The 8,963-nt window shown below is 58.9% G+C and overlaps 1 protein-coding gene across 1 annotated transcript in view; it reads left to right on the top strand.

The window, feature by feature from the left end:
• Window positions 1–3,676: 3,676 nt before the first annotated feature.
• Window positions 3,677–8,963, top strand: part of EPHB1 (EPH receptor B1) — an 85,528-nt gene continuing 80,241 nt past the window's right edge. The window contains exon 1 of the mRNA XM_040613332.1: window positions 3,677–3,885. Coding sequence (XP_040469266.1) covers window positions 3,828–3,885 — 58 coding nt within the window. The 5' untranslated portion in view covers window positions 3,677–3,827. The remainder of the gene's footprint in view (window positions 3,886–8,963) is intronic.

Below are 8,963 nucleotides of genomic sequence, written 5' to 3'. Positions count from 1 at the left end.
GGTTGCCAAATTAACCTTCATCTCACCTACTTTTTCTTCACGTCTCGCTTCAATTTAGTCCTCAAATTGTTCACATGACAAAGGAGTCATCCTTCCTACAGCTTCTACTTCTGCTCTGATAAGATACCTGAATTTTCTGTGAATGCCTCAAGAGAATAACTTCCCTCCCTCCCTCCCTTTAGTTTCCCTATGGCATTTTAAGTCCAGAAGTCTCCCTGAGATTATTTCTGCTGGGAGTACAGTAAGCAGTTCGGACTGCGCTATGCCAAGTGACTGAGTTGTGCCCTGAATACACAGAGTGTTTACTGGTGCTAATTAATGTTATTACATCATATTACATTTATTTGGACTCACAGGAGGGTGTTCAACCGCATAGGCAGTACTGCAGGGGCTGGATGCTGCTTGCCAGCATTGCCCGTGCTTACCTGTCTCACCCAGCTCGCATGTTGCGGCACACTAGACAAGTCTGAAATGCTGGAAAATTGAAGGAATCTGCTTTTCTTATCAGGGAGAGGATTTATCAGCTCCTCAGGCTCTGACTCCTGGGAGGATGCTGTAGGTGTATGCTTTTTCTCTGCAATTAATGCACAGGCAAGCTGCTGGGAGCAGCCTGCCGCTGTCTTGGCAGGATTAGGGATGTGAGAGCGCTGCTGAGGATGGCTTCTGCGCGGTGCAGAAATCTTCCTGCCCTCCCCACAGGCCTGGCCTCAGCTTGGAAAATGAACTGGGAGCGTCACGGCTGCTTTAGTGCCTGTGCTTATTCTGGCTAGGGGAGGCTCCTGTGTCCTCTGCCAGCTCCTCTGCTCCGTGGGGCTGATGCAGGGGAAGGCTTGTTTGACCTTTATGCCTGCTCTGAGCTGCTCCTACGTTAGCGAGCGGCTTGCTGGGGACCTCCTGCCACCAAGGGCACCTCCCCAGCTGAGCCTCCCAGTCTGAGCTGGGCAGTAGCTCTGGTGCGGGACAGGAGCCTTGGTCACCCTCTGGGTGATGCACCCAATGTCGCAGGTCAGGCTCCCGGGGCTTGGGCTTGCTGCTTTGCAGCTGAAAGGATTCGGGGTGACCCCTCCAGAGCCCCCCTTGCAGAATGGGTGCCACCACCACATGCACAGGGATGGGCGGCTGGGATTCATCTTTGTGCTTCAGTTGGTCCTTCACAGCCAGTGCAGTGCGGTCTGGGAGAAGGGGACAGATGCAGGCTGTGACATCTTTGGTCCTGAAAGTGGTTCCAAAGGGTTTTTGACGAGGAGATCTGTGCCGCAGTATATCATAACCCTTGATGTTTCCTTTCACTGGGATCCCAGATCTTCATCCTCCAGAAAGGGTTTGGCATCGCCTGAAGCGTCGTCAGAGAACAAAGGCAAAGCTGTTAATTAAGACAGAGCTAATTCTGGCAGCCATCTCGATGCACTGCTGGCTACATGCTGCGGGAGCAGAGGGACTGGCCATGCACACCGGGCATGGGGCTGCTGAAAGCCTTCCTGGAGGCTGTTTGTGCTCTTAGCAGGTCTTTGACCTGCAAAAGGTGCTGCACAGGTGCCTGGTGCACAGAACTAGAGGTCACTTGTGGCCCGGAGGGGTAGTTTTGCCTTCTGCAGGGTGCTTTGCCAGAGCTGAAGGCAGCTCTGGGACATGGGGTCCTGGAGAGAAGCAAGCAAGATGGGACCTTGTTGGTGGCCTTCTGGTCCCAGAGTGGGCACTGTAGGAGAAGCCTCCTACCCGTGGCTGGCTCAGAGCGGGAAATGGAGCAAAACATGCCAAAAAAACAGTTGGCTTTAACGTCCTTGGTGTGTCCTCCAAGGGGATGCTGGTGGGCATGGTCTCTGTGACTGCTCTGGGGCAGCTGGTGACCACAATCCCATCAGGTGGGCAAGAAAGAGTGGCCCTGTGACACATCGCTGCCGCTTTCCCATGCCCGCTCTCCAGACAGCAGCATGGCGAAGAGTTTTTTCTAAGCCTTTTCCTTCAGGAGAAGCAAAGCATTGCTGTTCAGAGACTTGGAGCAAGGCTGACAGAATAGAAAGCTTTTTGAACAAACACAGCTGGCTTTTACCCAGCGCATCCAACTCTTTGGCCAGCTGAAAAGAAATCAGAAGAATATTGATGTATTATTTTTTTTTCCCCATACAAAACCAGCAGGCTTTTTTTGGTCAAACGTTAGTTTCTGAATGCAAGTTTTTTCAGTTGATAGCAATTATTTGGGGAAAAAAAGCCACCAAACAACTGAGGCAGTTCTCTGGATAACTCACAGTCTCAGCTCTTTGCCTCTTGTATTTTCAAACGATTAACATTTTTTTGCTTTGCACATCATGAATATTCTATACTTGAGCTGTTACTGAGTTGTGCTAGATCAGATAAATAACATGGTGTTGCTTTTGTGGCAGACTGGATAAAGATGCAAATAATACTGACATTTACTTCACAGTTTTCTTTCTGTGATCCTCTGAGTGAGTAAACTGGATTGCTGAGATATTCATGGGAAGGAAATGAAGAAGGGTTGTCAAGATGAAAGCAAATTTCCTTAAAACTTAGCCAGAAGGTTCTTGGCAATTTTTTCTGTTATTTGCTCAGCTGAATAGGAGCAGCTTGAAATATATTTTGCACAACCGCAAAAGAAAACTCTTGTTCCCGTGGCACCTCTGAACATTTTTTGCGCAGTCTTTCACTGAACAGCTGATGGTTTTCCAGCCCTCGGTACCTCTGCAGGGCTCCCGGCCCCGCCGCGGCCTGGCTACAGGCGGGTGACCGTGACCCGGAGGAGCCCTTGCTGCCCCCCTTGCCCTCGCTTTCCCCCCCCTCTCCCACCCCTTGCTGCCCCCCTTGCCCTCGCTTTCCCCCCTCTCTTCCACGGGGGTGCACGAACTGGGTGGGAGGGAGGGCTAGGGTCGGCTTCGAGCGGTGAGGTGGCTGGGGCGAGGGGGCTGCTGAGCCCTGCGCGGGCAAGCAGGGCTGGCTGGCCCGGCGGGGGCAGAGGGGACGGGGTGAGCCCCCTCCTGCAGGGCCTGGCTCGGGGCCGCGGGCGCACCTCGCCGCCGCCGCACGGGTGAGGCCCCACGCTGCTGGGCACTAGGCCAGGCCGGCGCCCCGGGTGGCCTCAGGGACAGGGGCTTCGGGCTGGCGGCGGTGGGGGGGGACGCGGGGGGGGACGCGGCCGGTGTCCCCCAGGCCAGGGAGGGCAGCCAGCGGCTCTCGGCCCCGGCGCGGCGCCCAGCAGACGGTGCCGGGGGGAGAGCAAGAGGCTGGGGGGGCCCCGCGTCGGTCGGTGGCCGCCGCCTCCCGAGCCAGAGGGGGGAGCGGCCATGTTGCGGGGGGCCGGGGGGCCCGCCTCGGCGTGGGGCCGCCCGCTGGCTCCGGCCGCCGTCAGGGGGCGCAGGCAGGGAGCGGGCCCGCGGCGGGCTGAGCCAGCCGGCCCCCGCCCGGGGTGGCGGCGCGGCGGGCCGAGGGGCCGCCCCGTCGGGGGGTCCCGCTGAGGGGAGCGGTGCGGGGGCCGGCGGCGGGCCGCCAGGGGGCGCCGTCCCCCTTCGGACGGCGGCGCGCGGCGGGCGGGGGCGGGGCGGGGGCGTGGCGCGCGGCGGGGATTGGCGGGGGCGGCGGCGGGGGCGGGGCCGGGCGGCGGCGGGGGCCGGCGGCGGCGTGGCCGCACGCGCCACTCGCGGCGGCGATGTGACCCGGGCGGCGCGGGGAGGCGGCGCGGTCCCGTCCCGCGGCCCCGGCCCGGCCCGCCCTGCCCCGTCCCGGCCCGCGGACGTACCCCCCATGCCCCGCTCACGGCCGCCCGCCGGTAGCGGCTGACGCCTGCGGAGCAGCGACGCGCGGGGCCCGGGGAGGCGATGGCTGCGGATCTGGTGGTGCTGCTCTGCCTGGCCGCCGCCGCGGCCGCCGTGGAAGGTGAGGCGGGACGGGGGGTGCAGAGCGGCGAGTCCCCGCGTCCTCCGCGGCACGCGCGGTCTGCTAGTTCCTCCCGCCGCGACCGGCCCGGCGACACCGGCTCCCCCGCCGGGCAGCACCGCGGGGGCGGCTGCGCAGCGGTCGGGGCTGGCTGCCGGCGCGGCGGGGGGCGCGGGGCTGCCCTCTGTACCGGCCGGCGGAGCCAGCCCCGCTCCCGCAGCGCGGGGAGCCGGCCCGCAGGCGGTGCTGGCAGCCCGGGTCTCGCTCCGGGCCGGGGGGGGGGGCTCGGGAGGGGCCGTGGGGTTCCAGCTCCCGGCGTCGGCTCTGGGAAACCCGCCGGGGTCTGGGTGGGATGGACGGCTCCGGTGGGTCCCCTCCGCGGCAGAGCCCTGCCCGCGGTGGCGGCGGGGGATACCCCCAGGGTCTCCCTGGGTCCCTTCCCCGCAGAGCCCTGCCGGGGTGGCAGTGAGGGACACCCCCAGGGCCTGTTCTGGGTCCCTTCCCCGTAGGGCTCCTTTCCGGGGTGGCGGCGGGGGACACCCCAGGGTCTCTTTGGGTCCCTTCCCCGGGGTGGCGGCGGGGGACACCCGCAGGGGCCGTGGCCGTGCGGAAAGCTGCGTCTTGGCACCGTCCCGCTCCTGTGCCTCGCGACGGCGGTGGGAGCTGAGGAGAGCCTTGTGGGAGCGGACGGGCGCACTGGGAGGTGCGGGCTGAGGGTCCCCTTCCCTGGGACAGCCGGGTGCGGGGGCGCCTGGCCCGCCGGCGGAGCGGCGGGATGGACGCGTGGCCATCCATCCCCTCGGCCGGGTGCGTCCCGCTGGGCTCAAGGCTTTTCCCGTCACCCGACCGGTTGTGGGACTGGCTGTGGCCCGGGACGTGCCCGCAGGTACCAGCCAGCCTCGGGGCATCCTGCCTGGCAGGACCACCAGCTCATCCCACGCTCGTGCTGGTGCATCGATGTGCTCCGGCCGGCACGGCTTGCAGAAGTATCGCTTGTATTATTTTTTTTCCCCTTTTATTTTGCCGCTGCCTCTTCTTTTTCCCTGGTACAACACGGGCAAACGGGCTTGTGGCAGCGGTTGCCCGGTGCTTGAGTGGTGGCTGCGAGCAGGGGACGTGGTGCAGCCCCTCGCTTGTTGGCAGAAGAAACGTGTGGGTGTGGGGAGATGATGCGTGGGGGCTCGTGGGCGAACCGAGCTGCCGTGGGGCTTGGCTCTTCCTTGGGGGAGGGGGGATTTAGCTGATGTGGGCATAGATGCGGCTGAACTGGAAGGTGCCAGAGCCCGGCAGCTCAGCTCTGGGCAGCACGGAGCTGGTTCTGGAGCCGGAGCACTGCTGCGGTGGTATCCAGCGGGCTGGGAGCGGTGCTGGCCGCAGTGCCCTCCGCTCGCGAGCATGCCGGCTGGATCGCGGCAGGCAGGCCCTCTTGCTGCGGCATCTGCTTTTGGCTGACCCAGGTGTTTGCTTTTCTTATTTCTCGGGTTTCCTACCTCATTGCATCTCCATAGAAATAACTCGGGGTGGAAATGCGAATGCCTTGCTAAGCGTGATGCAAGCAGGCGTGTGTTTGCTCGGTCACAAAGCCACACGTGAAAGCACCAGACCTGTTAGCAGCGTTTCGGGAGCCAGTGTTTGCAGCGTCAGCGGCTTGAGGCACTGCTGGAATGGGGGGTGGCTGGGAGACCTGGCTCGGTCCCTGTCTGAGAGCGCTCCTGGGTGTTGTGTCCCTGTGTCACACAGGGTCTTCCCCAGCTTGTCCCGAGCTGCCCCAGGAGCTTGTGCAGGGCTGGCAGAGCCAGCATCCCTGCCCGGGACTCAACCTATTGAAAAGCCATGTTATTTCTACTCTGCCGAGGAAATGACTTGGGTAGTAGAGTAGTATTCTGGGAGAGATCTTGGATTTAAGGGAAAATCTTGGATGGGGAATTTCTGAGGCAGAGCAATTGAATCTGATTTGGAGTTAAGGCGACAGTTTCCTGGCGTGGTTGTGTAAAGAAAACACCTTTTTATGGAGCTTATTTGAATGTTACAGATCCTGTCGGTGCGGAGGCTGAAATTGCTAGATTGAGACGTGGGTTTGGCTAACTGGGCCGAAGCGTCTCCCAGAGCCTGACCCGCGCTGGGGTCTGGCTTCCCCTGAGCGGCCGCAGATGGGTTTTGCCAGCCGCCCTCTCTGGCAACCAGGCAAAGCCACAGCTGAGCACGGCCGGCAGCGGCTGGGAGGGGGAAGGCTCCCTGCATCCCGAAGAAGCCTTTGAGACAAAAAGTCTTTTTTCCGGGATGGCAGGGGGGAGGTGTCTGGGGGTCTGGACCTGGCTGGAAGGGGAGGAGGATACAGCTGGGGTCAGGGCAGGGGCTGCCTGCAAGCATATCTCTCTCCCCTCTGTAAAACCCTGCTATTTTTTATAAAATAAAAAGTATTTTATAATGCAGGTTATAAAACCCCGTGTACCATTGCCTGTGGTACGTGAACCTGGAGATAGTCGCTTACCTGAGTTTCCTTATGGTTACTTGATTTTTACCAAATCCCGTGGCTTAGCTGGCCATTTTCTGCTGGATACCTGGAAGCTTATGCTTTTTTTTTTTTTTTTTTTCTTTTTTTTTGTGTGTGGCTTGTGAAGAGGAAGAGAGACATGAGAAGATGACAGGAACAAATACTGTCTCTCCCACACCCTGCAATCACTCAGGAGCCGCTCGCGTGCTCTTTCTTGTGTTAGCTGAACCAAATATAATCACGTTTAGCATACAGAGAGGGTGGTACTGAGCCGATGTTACATGTTTTAACTGGGGAGCTGTCAGGGTTTGAGGTGTCGGTAGGTCAGATGGGGCTGTTGTCCGTTGTGGTGCAGCCTCTCCACGTACGCTGTTTAATCTGCCTACCTGCTTACCTATCTATCATCTCCCTTCCTTGCGCCTGCTCTTTTAAAAAGCAGGTTTTTCTCTGTCTCCTGTATTGCTGCTTGCAGCATCACAACAAGCAAAGTGTGAGGAGGGAGGTGGAAAGCCCTGGTCAGGACTGGCGGATCCAGCTTAGTTTTGCTTCCCATGCTTATCTGCTCTCCTGCCTGCCTGGCTTTTGGAACCGCAGCCTGGGAGAGGACCTGGGAAAGGGGTTTGGTTCGAGAGCGATGTCCCTGGCTCCTGCTCCGTGTGTGCCACCCACCTCGGGTGCCCTGTCTCCTCCCGTTTTGGCTCGGGATGCACGCATCTGTTGCAGGCATCCTTTGGGCTTCCTCCGCTTCCGCCAGGCGCCGGAGCGGTGCCGGCACCGAGCAGGCTGAGAGCCGGCGGACGCCGCACCGCCCTTCCCATCACTGCCACTGCCATCACCACGCGGGCTTCCACCTTTGGCCCAGCTGCTTCACCCGCAGCAGAGCAGTTTTCAAGGAGAAGCTAGAAATAAGCCTTCAAGAGAGAATTTACAAGTTCTAGTAACTAGCTGTCCCTTTACTTGTGCTTTTTTTTTTTTTTGCACAAACTATCTGGGGATAAAACCCCAAACCCTAAGGGGAGAAACCTTATTCTTGGCTTGATGAGCGAGCCCAGATCTTGTCGGTCTGAAGGCAAAGCATTTTGTCAAGTCATGGAAAAGGGGCCTGAGACCCCAGATGCCTTTGTTGCCTCTTTGTGACTAACGGCTGGTATTTCCACTCATGAGGAAGGTGGGGTCTGTGATAAATGCGTTTCTTTTTCTGTTCTTTCTGCTCACCACCTCTGTATGGAAATGGGGTTACCGCCCTGTGCTCCCCGGGGGTTTAGTGGCCCTGTCTGCTGTGGCGAGAGCTGCCAGGGCGATTTGCAAGGTGGCCTCTCACCCATCCTGGGTGCAGCTCCTGACACAGCGGGACAGAGTAAAAACCTTCCGCTGGCCTTAAAAATAAGAAGAAAATATTTATATTGCATAATGGAGTAGCCTGAATGCATTTGTCTGGCTCTCGATCCAGGCCGTGGGGGTGAGAAATAGATGTTTCTAGCAGAGATGGGTTCTGTAATCTGAAGAAATACTCAGGTTTGGTGAAAAGGGGGAAGACGGTGCCTTGGGCAATGGGTCAGCAAAGTCTTGGAGACACTGGTCCCCAGTGCAGCAGGAATGCTGTGGGGTGAGGCTGATGGAAGAGATGCTCGGAGCAAGGCTGAGGCTCGTGGAGCGCTGCTGCTGTAATGCCTGTGGTGTGTGCTGTGCTGCTCTCGCTGAGGTCCAGCCAGCTTGAGGAGGCTTTTTTTTACCTCTCCCAGCTGTAGGTACGAGCTCATCATACCCTGGCATGGAAGTGGCTTCATGCAGGAGCCCCAAACTTGATGACACTGCCTGAAGGGTGCTGCAGCACTCTGTTCACAGGGTCGGTATAAGCAGTCATTTAACAGCATTGTGAGGCTGAGTAAATAGTTGGGGTTGGGGAAGGGAATGTTTTCCCCAAATATTCATTAGTATTTGAAAGTGCATTTCAATTTGACCTTGTTCTCTTTCTGCAAACATTTGAGCTATCAAGTGTTGCACGCATGAATACTTGCACAAGGCAAATGTTAAGCTTGGGTATTTGCTGGGTAGCAATTTGGAAAGGCATAGCCTGGGTTGTATGTTGGGAAGCAGGAGTGTGCGTCGCTTACGGAGGGCACTGGAGCCGGTGTGATGGAAGTGGTGCAGATACCCCACGTGGTAGGAGTTTGAGTCCACTGGTGACTGAGGGCACCTTGTGAAGCGGTGCTGCGTGGTAGGGATGGCAAACAGACGTGACTCCAGAAGGCATTCAGATGATTGTGGGCCACCTGGGAACGCAGGGTGCTTCTGCTGGCTGAGCCCCTCCGTCCCTCCCTGCTTCTCCTCTCGGCGGAGGTTGGTATGGGAGCAGAAGTGTGCAGAAAAGGATGGAGTGATTTCACAGCGGGATCAGGAGAGAGCTGGAACAGCTGGAACCGTGGGTGGTGGTGAGGCACTGAGCTGGTAATTTCACAGTCCAGCTTTTAGGGGCTGCAAATACACTGTTTCCAAAAGGGAGCAGCTTGGGAGGCTGCTTGGGAGTGTGCAGGGGAGGGGGCAGGTGCCGGGCTGCTGTAGACTGTGCACTAGCAGGTAGACG

The sequence above is a fragment of the Falco naumanni genome, chromosome 13 (genome assembly GCF_017639655.2).
Source record: "Falco naumanni isolate bFalNau1 chromosome 13, bFalNau1.pat, whole genome shotgun sequence".
Lineage (NCBI taxonomy): Eukaryota > Metazoa > Chordata > Aves > Falconiformes > Falconidae > Falco > Falco naumanni.
This window is presented reverse-complemented; position numbering and strand designations above follow the sequence as displayed.